Source organism: Mytilus edulis, chromosome 4 (genome assembly GCF_963676685.1).
Source record: "Mytilus edulis chromosome 4, xbMytEdul2.2, whole genome shotgun sequence".
Classification (NCBI taxonomy): Eukaryota; Metazoa; Mollusca; class Bivalvia; order Mytilida; family Mytilidae; genus Mytilus; species Mytilus edulis.
The window spans coordinates 99,081,473-99,096,833 of NC_092347.1; the positions used below are offsets into that span (position 1 = coordinate 99,081,473).

At 32.2% G+C, this 15,361-nt stretch overlaps 2 protein-coding genes across 2 annotated transcripts; one reads left to right on the top strand and one right to left on the bottom strand.

Annotated features, from left to right (window-relative positions):
* Window positions 1-216: 216 nt before the first annotated feature.
* Window positions 217-7,317, top strand: LOC139518588 (uncharacterized). Its single transcript, XM_071310066.1, has 4 exons — window positions 217-329; window positions 860-1,063; window positions 1,813-1,953; window positions 7,224-7,317. Exons 2-4 carry the CDS (start codon window positions 865-867, stop codon window positions 7,229-7,231), a joined length of 348 nt encoding a protein of 115 aa, XP_071166167.1. The 5' UTR covers window positions 217-329; window positions 860-864; the 3' UTR covers window positions 7,232-7,317.
* Window positions 7,318-12,388: 5,071 nt separating this feature from the next.
* On the bottom strand, window positions 12,389-14,862 carry LOC139518589 (uncharacterized). The gene is made up of 4 exons (XM_071310067.1): window positions 14,793-14,862; window positions 13,501-13,952; window positions 12,923-13,075; window positions 12,389-12,517 (listed from the first exon to the last, which is right to left on the bottom strand). Coding segments are annotated over exons 2-4 (603 nt in total). The 5' UTR covers window positions 13,949-13,952; window positions 14,793-14,862; the 3' UTR covers window positions 12,389-12,515.
* Window positions 14,863-15,361: the final 499 nt, after the last annotated feature.

Here is a 15,361-nt window from a genome sequence, read left to right on the forward strand (position 1 = left end):
TATCTCTACTGTACTTTTAATACTTCACGATTATATTAAACTGAATGTATAATGATAGACGTAATTTGTATATGACAGATGTGCCCATAAATTTCACATAAGAGACTTAACATCTAGCCAATGACATTGATTTGTTGATCATTGTCGTAACCTTTACATCATATAACTGTTTATTGATATACGTAGTCTACTTGTGTTATTTTGGTTTTCAAAAATCCCCATTTAGCAGTGTTTCCTTTAAAAAATAGTATAAAACCGAAATGCTATCTCAGTGTTCTCTATCGCATATCGTATCATTCATCAAATACTTTCAAGAAAAGAAAACACAGGTAAGTTATTTACTTAGTTTGTTTATATCAATTTAGAAAATTTTTACTATCTCAGCTGTTTCAATCTCATATTTATTAGAAAATGATACTTGGTTACTGCTTTTTCAAATAAATAAATGTCATAACTTTGCTGATTGATATTTCAAATTAAAAAGCGTGATAATAACAACCCTCGAAAGAGCATCGTTTTCCTGTATCATTTTTTAGTATTGTTTCACTCATCGTCTTATAGAGATACAGCGGCTCTTTTCACAAAATGCGTTAACAGTAACAAAAATCGTACGTTAAACATTTTTCCAGAAATCGATTAAAAAGAATACTTAGTTTTATGTACCTTTTTGGAAAACTTAATAATTTGACAAACGTTTTTTGTTGTGTCATATTATTAGCAATGCACACTTTTTATTCCAAATTTAAAATTTTTTTCAATGATTTTTATTTGCCCTGTTGTAGCATAAATATTTATGTTGTAGCTTTAATCACAATTAAATTGATAAAGTATTTAATAATTTAATTTATCCTTTTTTCAGAAACCATGAATACCTTAGTTTGTGTTGTTATGCTTGCTGTGCTGGTAACTTTAGCCACTGCTAACAGTTATAATCAACGATCATGGGGTTCACAGGGATCCAGAGTTTTGGGAAGTAGATGGAATAGTAGACAGCTGAATAATGGTTGGAATAGTGGTTGGAATGGTGGACGTCTGTCAGGGGGATTAAATGGCGGATATCGAAGTAAGTTATATAATATTTATTCCATTTATCAACAGAGATTAGCAAATGTCCATTATTGTTGGTTTATAAACTACAATTTGGGCTTCTTATTCACACATAAGCCACGTTCTTATTTATATGACGTAGGTTGACCAACAAAAGTATACAACCCCCCTTTCATAGATATAAGTCATTCATATGAGCAAGTAGTACCCAACATTGCGTCCATTCATAAATTCTGAACAAATTTCAAAATAGTCAATGTTTACTGTATTTTTTTTTATGAAAGGATGCATGCAAAATATCTAAATTGCTTATTTCTAAAAGTTTACTATTTTTGGACGTTATGTTGCTTTCGTTGTAACTTTTTTCAAATTATACTTCAAAAGAAGAGGGACGAAAGATACCAGACTCATAAATCGAAAATAAACTGACAACGCCATGGCTAAAAATGAAAAAGACAAACAGACAAAGAATACAACACATGACACAACATATAAAACTAAAGAATTAGCAACACGAACCCCACCAAAAAATGAAGTGTAAGCAGATCCTTCTCCACATGTGGCACCCATCGTGTTGCTCATGTTATAACAATTTAATGTATATGTAAAAAAGGAATTTTATACTTATTATTATTAGATGAATGAGCGTAAATAGGTTGATATGTTTTATCTACTAACATGTATGAATGGAGCACCAATATAACTTGACATTTTGCACTTTAAATAATTATAAAATAATTATAAAACATGATATTACTTCTGTAGGGCACAAAAGAGCAGCTACATATGATCCATACAGAAGCAGTCATTTTGACAGTGGATTAGGACGTTTTGACAGATGGGGGATTAATTCAGGGAGGAGATCTAATTTAGGGTGGGGATCTAATTCAGGATGGAGTCAACAAGGTAAGTTTCGATTATGCATCAGATTAGATTTTCTCAGCATCTCTGAACTGTCATATGTCTCATTATGTTTAATTATTCTTTTAAATGCACGGCCGACACTCGGCTAACCGAGAGTTTGGTCGGTTAATCTATATTGAGTATGCGGCTATATCGGCGGTTGGTCTGTTAATCGGGTTGGTTATACGTCTGTTAAGAGTAAAACTCACAATTTAATGTTAAACTCTGTTAAATATACAGATTTTTGCCATATTATGAGAACCACATAAAAAAAAGAAAAGTGTCTGACAAAATGATATCTATCATAGAACAGTTTCCACCAGTAAAAAAAATGCATAGCCTGCGCAGTTTTAAGTAAAACGAAAAGGCGTCTCGCAAGTATGTGGTTTTTATGCTTGTACGCATAGCAATATTTTGGATAGACGGCTAAAAAACATTTTTATATATGATTTAAAGGACACAAAATAGTACTTTGGTTCTAAAAAAATAATTGTCATTGATAAATATTTCATAATTGTTATATAAGTTGAGTAATACCACATTTTAATGAATATTAGGGGACTAAAGTCTGTTAATGGGTTTATCAATTTAAATCGTGTCAGTTAAGAGTTATTTAGCCACGACAATAGTCTTACTACCTTTAGTTTATATTTTCACATTGAAAAAAATTAGATGTACTTGTGACGAAAAAATTACAATACGGTGCAACAGTATCCTTATAGAAAGAGAACTTTAATTTTAATTTTATTTCTTTGCATTTCCTTGAAGGGTATGTCACTTCAATATAGCGTTATATGGACTGATTGGCCGCTCGAATTCGCACGAATTTATTATTTACGCCAAGTTATCAATCAGCCTTTTTTTTTTCTGTTCAAAGTCTGTAACATCTATGAATCTGTCATGTGTTGCAATGCAGCTGGTTAAATTAAGGCTTTTCTACCTCAGGAATAGATTACCTTATGCCGGCATCACACATTGGCGTATAGACCGGCGTGCACCAAACGTACAGAGAAAATTGACAAAGTCGGTATACGTTAGTTGCATGCCATAGGAACGCTTAGCAATCGTTCAAAGCGCGTTGCATAAGTTTGTAGTACGTCGACATACAAAGGTAAAATTGAGAAAGGAAATGGGGAATGTGTCAAAGCGACAACAACCCGACCATAGAGCAGGCCAAGGCCACCAATGGGTCTTCAATGTAGAGAGAAACTCCCGCACCCGTAGGCGTCCTTGATCTGGCCCATTAAAAAATATGTATACTAGATCACACAAGACTAACAAAGACCAGAGGCTCCTGACTTGGGACAGGCGCAAAATTGCGGCGGGGATAAACATGTTTATGAGATATCAACCCTCCCCCTATTCCTCTAACCAATGAAGGAAAGTAAATACGCTTGATGAACGCTACAATCCCAGGAAATTTGTATGCAGCATAAAAAACATACAACATACGCCAACATACGTTTCTAGTACGCCCAATACACGCTTAAAGCTCGTTTTGCACACGTTACAAATATGATTGACAGGTTAAATGCATCCAAAATTACTAGCGTATTGGCAGCGTAAATGATTTTGAACACTCCAGTGCTATACGCTGATGTGTGACGCCGGTATTAGTTGTGTTTCCTCAATGCTTTTCAACTTCGTGTTTTATTTGGCCTTTTAAGGACATCCGATACAGTTTTTCGATATAATGTCATTTTTATAGTTTTGAAATATGTTGTAGGCCTTCGCGAGTTATAAAATAAAACACAAAATAAAACATAGGTCACCGTGCTCGTTTTCGAGAAAATTGAGGCTGAAAATTGGGGATATGTGCAATTTTGCAAAAAAGGCAGGCAATGTTATAAAATTTATGGAGCAAATATTCTTCGTCGTAAATTATTAAGATCGGGTTCAATTTGAAGCTGTGATAAGTGACAATAAGTAAAAAAAATAATCCCTACACGAATGACTATACAATTATTCAAGCCTTGCTTAAAATTGCGGACCAGATGCTCAAAGTGGTATTTTTTTAATCCAAAAATATGGAAATAAAGTGTTAATGGAAATGTCATTTTTATCATTTTTTGCATAAACTGCATTTTGTCATGCTTTCTCCAAATCTCAAAAAAAATATATATGTCACCGTGCTGGATTCTATGATAAACGCGATTTATCCTAAAAATTGCGTCCCCCCCCCCCCCCTTTGTCACCTCAACGATAGCGCTAAAGTGCACGACGTCGCTGGCAGACTTTTTCGATGTTATCGCTGCAAATTTCCGGCGACATTTTTCAGATGTATATATAAATATTGCTTGTAAAGAGCAACCTATAAATAGGTAATATTGTTTTCGGAAATAAAATCATGTAAGTCATGAATACATCTCTTTGTTTGTGGTCTAAGTGAGAAATATCGTAAGAAAAGTGATTAATTACTGATGATAATTTTTATGGCTTTTAAAATTAAAGACATTGCAATTTAGAACTTGACATACAGGTACATGTACTGTACACACTCGTGTATTAACGTATGTTTTAATTTATACCATATGTTGACCTCTAGATGTTTGTTAATTATTTGTTTTGTTTTGTTTGGTGGGCTGCTGTTTCATTACAATACTCCTTTAAATTCCTCCATTCACGTTTTAATCACTTTTTAGAATGTCACATTAATTCATAAAATTAAACTTTTATTCGGGTCAATGATAACAATTGAATAAAGTTGGGAGGCTCCTAAACAGTTTAAAATTCACAGTTTTTATAGCTGACTATGCGGCTTTTCTCATTGTTGAAAACCGTACGGTGACCTGTAGTTGTTAATTTATGTGTCATGTTGTGTCTCTTGTGGAGAGTTGTCTCATTGGCGATTATACCACATCTTCTTTTTTTTTTTGTGTCAGAAAACAAAACAAAATCTTATAAAGGAGAATCTTCAATATGCTAAAGGATGCTTTTGTCCCGACAGAGAAACTATACCATAATTATTTCAATTTTTGATTTGGCAAAAACGATTGAATTAATAGGGAGAGGACTGGACAAATTACCTATGCGCAATTTCATTGGTAAATTATAACTATATATTGTTTTCACCACAGCGCGACGCATTGCGGGGTACATAAAATATCGCACGTTCATTCCTCTGTCTGTTCTTCCAGTCCTTATGGTTAATTAGATTTTTTCAAGTATACAATTCTTGCCAAATTTCCATTAAACTGATATCGTATGGATACGTTCGAAAATCAGTGCATATCAACTATCCTTTAAAAAGAGTTATGTCATTCGAAAATTTTGGAAATTGCATTGTATTTGCTGTCATTCCGTCATTTCTCTTATATATTTGTAAATGAAATAAAAAGAACAAAATAAACAGCTCGGAACTACGAGCGCATGATACGCATGAAAAAAACCCATAATACATGTTTTAAAACAACACGGAAGGGGGGGGGGAATAATTCAACAAACAAGTATGTGAATTTGCAATAATTTTCTATTATTTCTGAGATACAGTGCGACATGTGAAAACCATCTCTTTTTTCATAAACTCATTAACTCTAAAAATAAAATTTGAATCATCCTCAAAAAGTATACAGATCTTCAGACATGTTTACGACGAACAGACGGAAGCCGGACATTTGTATACCATAATACGTCCTGTCAAAATTTTGCATGAAATATTTGCCACTGGACGTTAAACAACCAACAATCAATCAATTTATAGGACATAGTCTTGGTATTAAGCTGGCATTTAAAGAAGCATCGTCCTCATATCAAAAATGATAATTGACATGCATTATATTAGTAACACCAAAAAGGGTCAGTCATCTCGAGATTGCTAACTATACGATATTTTGTTGAAGATCTCACAGAAACAGTAATGTGTTTTATTTCTTATGGTTTTATTAGACTGCTATCCTGTTAGAATCAAATGCACTAATATTAATGGTGTAGAAGTTAGATGCTGGAGAAACAGAAATTGGAGCATCGAAAATCCACATTATGTTTCTAATTACGGAAAATTACACGCATTACGTCCCGCTAAAAGTGACGTTTTGCGGGCGCGCCAAGAGTTAACTCCCTTGAAACTGTATCGGATGCCCTTAAACATTTTTTTCGTCACTGATGAGTTTTTCGTAGACGAAACGCGTGTCTGGCGTAAATATAAGGCGTAAATATAAAATTTCAATCCTGGTATCTATGAGTATCTCCGGTATGTATTGTCTTTTGAAACTAATATTACTTTGATATTACACTTTTTGAAACCAGTTCTATCAATTTTCAGATTCCATTGTCTAAACTTATGTTTCATTGTTCATGTGTTGTTTCCATATATTCTAGCCACTAATCTTGAGTCTATCCCTTTATTCAGATAACACCCCATATAGCAATTAAATTATGCTTGTAATGTCATTCATAACTCTTAACAGACCAATTAACAGACCGAGTTTTATACATCCGACCCATTAACAGACCACATTTTTATCAAAAATTGATTTATGTCACCAAAATACAGTTTTTCGTGTAGATTTTTCACATATTGATGTTAATATGGTAAACAAACATAATGCCTGTCTTTTTTCGATGTTCAAAATATTGCATGCAAGTAAACTCAACCAACTTGTCATTTTTGTGTACATTTTGTGTGTGTAAAATGTGTATAAATTTACTGATGAGTAACTCGCCTTTTCATTTTATAGATCGTTTATTGAAGCTAGAAAAAAAAAAATTACACCACTGGATTCAGTACTCCAAATCGTTTTGTCAGACATGAATAGTTTTTATGATATAAATATAATTAAAAAGTTATACAATGAAACATAATAACCTTGCAATGATTTTCTCGATAACACCTGATTAACAGACTTTAGCCAACCCGATTAACAGACCAACCGCCGATATAGCCGCATACTCAATATAGATTAACCGACCAAACTCTCGGTTAGCCGAGTGTCGGCCGTGAAATGAGAGTTTTGTTTAAGTCATATACTATATATGTATACTACAGGAAGTTCACCATTCGATGTTGTAAACTAATTGTTTTTTTAATTTTTAATAGATATTAATCCCATTTTTTTTTTAAAGTTAGGAGTTAAACAAATTTACAATCGGTATATTCTCATCATCGACGACATCTTATGCTAGTTTTTCTAACGAATTCTGTTATAGTTGATATCAAAATAATGAAGTGAATGTCAACAAAATGGGAAAAGATGTAGGCTTTAATTGATTATATTTGTAAACTGTAAAGATATTTCCTTATTTATAAGTTAACAAAAGGTTTTATTATTTTACAGGATATTAGGAAAGCCGAGGACACAAGGAGTACATTTCAAGATATGAACAATCATCCGTAGATTTTTACTTTTTTTAATAAAAATTGTGAATTTACTTCCTTTTATAAAAATGAATATGCATGTGTAAATATAAAAAAAAAGATGTGGTATGATTGCCAATGCGACAACTGTCCACAAGATACCAAAATGACACAGACATATACAAATATAGGTCAACAGCCTTCAACAATGAGCAAAGCCCATGGCGCATAGTCAGCAGTTAGTAATTTCAAACCTCTAGAAGAAGGGGTAAACTGTAGAAATTTTAGAACAGGCTCACATTGACAGTTTATAACATCCTAACATTTATTATTTTGTTATAGCGCTTTCATGAGTTTACATTCACAAGCATCGATCATGACTATAACACATGGGGGACAAAGGTGTTAGGGAATATGGTCATTCTTATATTATCCCAAATTCATGTATTCAGTTATGATGTTATATTTGTTATTCTCATCGGATTTTGTCTAATGCTAAGTTCGTTTCTGAGTGTGTTACATTTTTATGTTGTGTCGTCATTCTCTTATATTTAATGCGTTTCCCTCGGTTTTGGTTTGTGACCCAGATTTAGATGTTTTTCTATCGATTTATGAGTTTTGAACAATGGTATACTACTGTTGCCTTTATTTATGCGGGTATATCAAGCTCATTGTAAACAGTTAAAGAGTAGACCTTAAAAAAAGCATTCAAGTCAACTTTGAGTAAGGCATCAGTTTTTATAATAATTCATCAATAGAGTTGCAAATATAGGTTTCTGAACATGTATGTACCTACGCAATGACCAGTAGGCTACTTATACCAAGTTGGGACTTACAGTCTACCAGCGGTGCAATCGATCTTATGAAAATATCTTATATTATTTTTTGCATCTAACGCTCTTTCCCTTGTAAAAGAAGGACGATAGATACCAGAGAAACAGTCAAACTCATAGATCAAAAATAAACTGACAACGACAGGGCTGAAAATGAAACACAAACAGACAAATAATAGTATACATAATACACAACATAGAAAACTAAATACTAAGCGACACAAACCCCACCAAAAACTTGGGATGATCTCAGGTGCTACGGTAGGATCAACACATTCTGCTATAAATTGGCACCCGCCGTGTTATTACAAACCCAGTAAATAGTGTAGGGATACCAAAGGGACATTTAAATTCATAATTCGAAAATGAATGTAATTTTAGAGTATCAATTTTTTCCAACTCTGCCACACAAGGGGAGACAAATCAAATAAAGGCAATTTTACAATAGAATTTGTTAGGAACTAACCTATTTTCAAGTCAGGAATATGACAGTTGTTATCCATTCGTTTGATGTGTTTTGACTTTTGATTTTGCCTTTTGATTTTTGATTTTCCTTTTTGAATTTTCCTCGGAGTTCAGTATTTTTGTGTTTTTACTTTTTATTATGTAGCAATACAACGGGTCTCGTGATTCCTTTTTTATTTTCTTATCTGGAACCCTAACATTAGAGCTATCTTCTCATATTTTATCTCATAATTCAATTGTGTTGTTTTCGTTTTCTTGCAGAAAATTGGGTTTTTCATGCATGATCTATACAAAATCTGTCAATTTCAATTGTGCTTAACCTGTAGCGTAAAAATAAGTCTCATGACCAATTATTTATATTATTTTTTTTAAATACGTGACATAAACTACGTTTTGCAAATTATTAAAAAAATCTATGGATTATAATTTAGATACCCCATCTACCTAAAGACTGTTTCCACTGTTTTAATCTATTGTTCTTATGTTGTACTGTCCCCGGTTATGGGAGGGTTGATATCTCGCCAACATGTTTAACCCCGCTACACTCTTTATGTATGAGCCTGTCCAAAGACAGTAGCTTGTAAATCAGTATTTGTGGTTCGTAGATGTGTTACATATTTGTCTTTCGTTCATTTGTTTTACCATAAAATTAGGACGTACGTTTTCTTGTTTGAATTGTTTTACTTAATCATTTTCTGGACTTTTATAGCTGACTATTCGGTATGGGCCCTGCTTATTGCGTAAGTTGTGTAAAATATAATTAAAAAACCTCTATGTATGTTTTCTGCGTCTGAAGTGTGTTTACGGATCCGCCTTAATACGGACGTTCATGGCGAATATTTAAAAGCCAATAATGTATACATCTACATCTGTAGACCTATATGTATATGACCAAGAGGGTAAAAATGAAATCATAAAAATATGTACACTATGTTGTACATATGATCCAGTCTTCTTTCCCAAAATGTTACCTAACGAATAACGTAATCATCAGGTTGTACTTAGATGAGCAGCAGAAAGGTTGCGACTTGAATCTGATTACCCTTCCGAACACTTTATATTAGGTACATTTAAAAATTTGGAATTCTAAACAAATGATCATTTGATATTAAGTTTATGTAAACTTTGTAAAAATAACGATGTATCAAATGGTTATTATGAAATTAAATTTGAAAGAGGGCTACTGTACACAAGCCAGCTATTAACCCAAGAGTTCCAAATCGTGATTTTGTTTTCTTTTTAGCAAAGGTGTTTACAGTTTATTTTTGATCTTTGAGTTTGACCTTCCATCTTGTATGTTTTGGCCCTCTTGGATATTTATATAAATTTACTTTGATGGTTGATACTTTTGTATATTAAAATATGAATAAACATATGTTTATGATTCAAAAGATTTATATTTTTAAGTTAATACTTCAGTTTTATCATGTACATCTTTTGAATACTCATTTTATAAAATTTACTGTTTGCAAAAGTATAAATTATTCTAAATTATAGGGATTTTCTGGTAACTAACAGAAAACCCTTGCCGTTTTTGGCACAACCTTTTTGATCTTTTGGTCCTCGATGCTGTTCAACTTTGTACTCGTTTCGGCTTTCAAACTTTTGTATCTGGGCGTCACACGTAGTTCTTGTGTGGACAACATACACTTCTGGCGTATTAAAATTTTGAACTTGTTGCCTTTTGTTGGCTGTTGTTCTTGTGATTCTTTGTCAATTGTGTTATCCAATTTATTTATATTGTAGTCCTGTGTTGTCATTTTGATGTTATATTTCACATGGCCATAAAAGTGCAAGGTTTGGCATGCCACAAAACCAGGTTCAACCCACCATTTTTTCCTTTAAAAATGCCCTGTACCAAGTCAGGAATATGGCCATTGTTATATTATAGTTCGTTTCTGTGTGTATTACATTATAACGTTGTGTCGTTTGTTTTCTCTTATTTTTTAGTGTAAATTCACATTGCGATAAGACGTGTCACGGTACTTGTCTATCCCAAATTCATGTCTTTGGTTTTGATGTCATATATATATATGTTATATTTGTTATTCTCATGGGATTTTGTCTATGTGTGTTACATTTTAGTGTTATGTCGTTGTTCTCCTCTTATATTTAATGCGTTTCCCTCGGTTTTAGTTTGTTACCCCGATTTTGTTTTTTGTCCATGGATTTATGAGTTTTGAACAGCGGTATACTACTGTTGCCTTTATTTATTCTTATTTTAAAACGTGTGAATCCTTAGTATGATAGCAAATGAGACAACTATTCACCAAATATAAAGGAGAAATGATAATAAAAAAACTCTACACCGTATAAACAGATATTTTATAAAATAAGTATAGAACTAATCATGATATGTATAAACTTATCATAGATACCAGGATTACACTTTATATTTACGCCAGACACACGTTTCGTCTACAAAAGAATCTTCAGTGACGCTCAAATCCAAAGACTTTAAAAAGGCCAAAGTATTTGTGTGATCTTTTTTTTCTTTATAAGTTTGATGTTCTGATTTTAGTGTCAGTAAAGCCGTGGACTTTCAAAGTTTAAGTAAAATTGAGAATAAAAATGGGGAATGTGCCAAAGCGAGAACGACCCGACCATAGAGCAGACAACAGCAGAAGGTCACCAACAGGTCTTCAATGTAACGAGAAATTCCCGCACCCGGAGGCGTCCTTCAGCTGGCCCCTTAACAAATATATACTAGTTCAGTGATAATGAACGCCATGCTAAACTCCAAATTGTACACAAGAAACTAAAAGTTAAAATAGTACAAGACTTACACAGGCCAGAGGCTCCTGACTTGGGACAGGCGTAAAAATGCGGCGGGGTTAAACATGTTTGTGAGATCTCAATCCTCCCCCTATACCTCTAGCCAATGCAGAAAAGTAAACGCATAACAATACGCACATTGAAATTCAGTTCAAGAGAAATGTATATGTCACATTTTTATGTTTGATTTTTTGGGATATTTTTCAATACGTGTCGGCAATGGGTACCGTTTTTGTTCAGTTTGGTCATTTCCACTTAACTTCTAGTGAATTGTCTTCCGCAATGATATCTTGTTGTTCAGTTTTAGGTATAAGATATAGGAAGATGAAGAATAAATGCCAATGAGACAACTCTCCATTTAAGTCAAAATTTATAAAACTAAACCATTATAGGTCAAAGTACGGAATTGAACACGAAGCCTTTGGTCACACTGAACAGCAAGCGTCATTATTAATCCCGACATTATATTATACTTATATGGTAATTTTTTATAAGTTTTGACATTTCTTATTGCTAATGGGCTTTAACTATATCCACTAGTTTTTCTTTTTAATTGTTAGCATTGTTAAATGTTTTAATATAGATTAAGATAATAACACAATGTTGACTTCTGTATCCCTGGCTCAGTATTTAAACATGTTGCCATTATGTTATTGTGCTAAGGTTATTAGAATCTTAATTTACGGTTTGCTTTTGTAGTTTGTCTATAGAGTGTCTAGACGCTTTTATGTCTTTCGTTGTTTGTGGTTTTAAAAATAATAAGATTATAACACAATGCTGACTGCCGTGCCATTTTTTTTATTCTTCATTTAAATATTACAAATTTTAGAACGTGCCACCTTTGCCTGTGACATTATTCATTTTTGTCATTCATTGTTGTATTGATTAATCCTTTCTAGATCGCTTTATTCTACTTGTTTATATAAGTATTTGATTTGCATAAATATCTTTAAACAATTTAATCCTGATTTGTATTCTCTTTTGAATTGTGGTAAAACATAAAAGGTAGGGTAATACATTTCCACAATAAAACCAAATGTAACGCTTCAGTCACATGATGTTACAAGAATATTTAACGAAGGAAATATGTTGCTTATATTGTTTTATTTTATTTTAAAAAAGTAATAAAATCTACGAATTGTAACGTTGTATGTACACATGATGTATGGTGGTCCCTTCAGTCCATCTCAGTTTAAATATTCTGTAAAATAAAAACAGATGACTTATTAAATCAGAAAAAAAACATAACTTGATTAATAATAACTTTATTTCTATGACATTATGTTTGTTTAATGTACCGAGTTGGTACATTTTATCTTATACCGTTTGAAAATTTTGTATTCCCCGTTTGTGATCCATATTGTGCACTTTTTACTTGTTTATAAATAAATATCAGAATTATATCAAGCTTAACTACTATTTATGTGGCATTTATAAACATACATACTATATGTAAATGTTAACGTGCTTGTTGATAAAAATATATTTAGAATAGTCTTACGCTACATTCCTTATGGCAACATACTTAAATTTGAAGTTTTCACAAAATCATATAAAACCCAGAAGGCGGAAGCATATTTTAATTGATTTAGAAGTAAGTACTTACACCATTGTGAATTATATCTTAAGTTTGATCTCCATCCTGAATTGCCACCCAATCTATTAAATCGTCCACTGTTAAAATTATTACGGATACTTCCTCTGTTTCCTCTGTATGAATTACGTGGCCTGTGAACAGCTGATCTTCTAGATCTGTATTCTACAAAAACAAATAATTTTAAAATAATCGTTTTATCTATTGATCTCCTACAAATATGTTTAAAAAGCAACAAATGCTTGATCTTTACAAATTTTTACAGATTTATTATCTATTTAATATAAAGTTTTAGTTGTTTGTGAGCAATGTAGATTCGCAGAACCAATGACTGTTCTAAGTCTTTAGTGAATAAGTCCCAATATTATAGAAAAAAAAACATATACATGTGCATGTAAAAACATATTTATTGTTGTTCCGTGTCTTCGTACTATTACAGTTGACGTGATTCCCTAGAATTACAGGTTTTAACCCGTGTTTATGTTCATTTAATTGATTTTTGATTTTTGACTATTGCACAGCTTTATTTATTTTTATCAATATTGAATATCAATGAACTCATTTAAAAGTAAATATTCCTAATGTCTTACGTCTTTTTCCAGTATCTAAAGCTCCATTCTGATGTCCCTTATTCAATCTTCCGGTCAATTGTCCATCATTCCATCTTCCGGTCAATTGTCCGTCATTCAATCTTCCGGTCAATTGTCCGTCATTCAATCTTCCGGTCAAATGTCCGTCATTCAATATTCCGTTCAAATGTCCGTCATTCAATCTGCCGTTCAAATGTCCGTTATTCAATCTTCCTGTCAATTGTCCGTCATTCCATCTTCCGGTCAATTGTCCGTCATTCCATCTTCCGCTCAATTGTCCATCATTCAATCCACTGTTAAGATGTTCATTATTCCAATCTCCGTTAAGTCTAGATCCCCTCAATCCTAATGATCTCCGAGTTGACGGAATGGTGTCGCTTTGATATACACGAGCTGAGCATAAAGTTACAACAGCAGCAAGTCCAATGATTACTGATAACATATTCATGATTCTGAGGGAGAAAAATAACTGATTATTCTAAAACTATCTGATTCAAAGCTTCAAAATGTACGCAAAATTAGATACTGTAGAATTCAAACAATTATGTCAGAAAAATTAGAACCAAACTGTACCAATAATACTACATTGATGTTATCCATCCGTTTGGTGCATTTTATCATTTGATTTTGCCATTTGAATTTTAGTGAATTTCTGTTGTAGAATATTCCTCGGAGTTCAGTATTTTTTGTGATTTTTCTTTTTGTTCAGAAACATAACCAGTCAAAACAGATAATGATAAATAATATGTAGATATTTATCAAATGCAGTGCATTCAATTGTTAGCACTTGACTATGATTTAAAATTATAGATTTTTTTTTTTTAATTCAACCTTGCAATGACATGTAGAGTTAATATCAAATTTTTTTAGTCGCATTGGTTCTAGTTTGATATCCATTAGTGACAATTATGTTTTGTCGATCTAAATATTCTTAAGAGAGTAATTCTAGTGAGATACGGTGCCCAGACACTACACAAAACATTAATAAAAAACAATTACCGTTAAATTCGATGTTTTCCTTATTAGACCAACATTTGTGTTTGAATAAAGGCAACAGTAGTATATAGCTGTTCGAAATTCATAAATTCATTGAGAAAAAACAAATCTGGGTTACAAACTAAAACTGAGGGAAACCCATCAAATATAAGAGGAAAATATTCCTAATGATTTCGATGAATTAAAACATAAAAATTATTTTTTATTGTCACAAATGTTAAAAAAATCAGTTTTGAAAAACAATATTTGATTAGTGAAATTCAAAATACAAGCTTGTAATTTACATAAAACTATACCTGAAAATTCTTTCTTTTTAACGCTTTGCAGGCAATAACATAAAACGAATATGGAAACATTGAGGAAAAATTCTTCTTTTATACGTATTGTAAAGAAGGAAATAGTGGTATTTTGAAATGTTTTAAAATGCAAATTACATTAAAAAAAAACACATAAATTTGATTGAAACATTCGCAGGTTGTAAAGTTAACCACACTGACCTATATGTCAATCTCATTAGCTTAATGTCAGAACAGGTAACAGCCTTTGGTATTCTCAATTGTTTTTACACAATAACTGATATATCATTATCAGTTTAGTATGCATAGTTTGTTTGTGACATTGTTACGCTGTGTTACGTCATTACTGAATGCGAAATATACATTTAACTTTTGCTTAAATTTATGTGTTTGGAAATGAACTCATCAATATATGAACTTGAACTAAAATTATTATGAGAGATTTTATTTAAAATTGTTTTCGATACAAATGCAATAGTTTTCTATGTCTTCATCAGTGCATTTCATTTAGGTATAGCATCATCAATGCCATCAATGTAAGGTCTACATCGATTTATTACAACTCATTC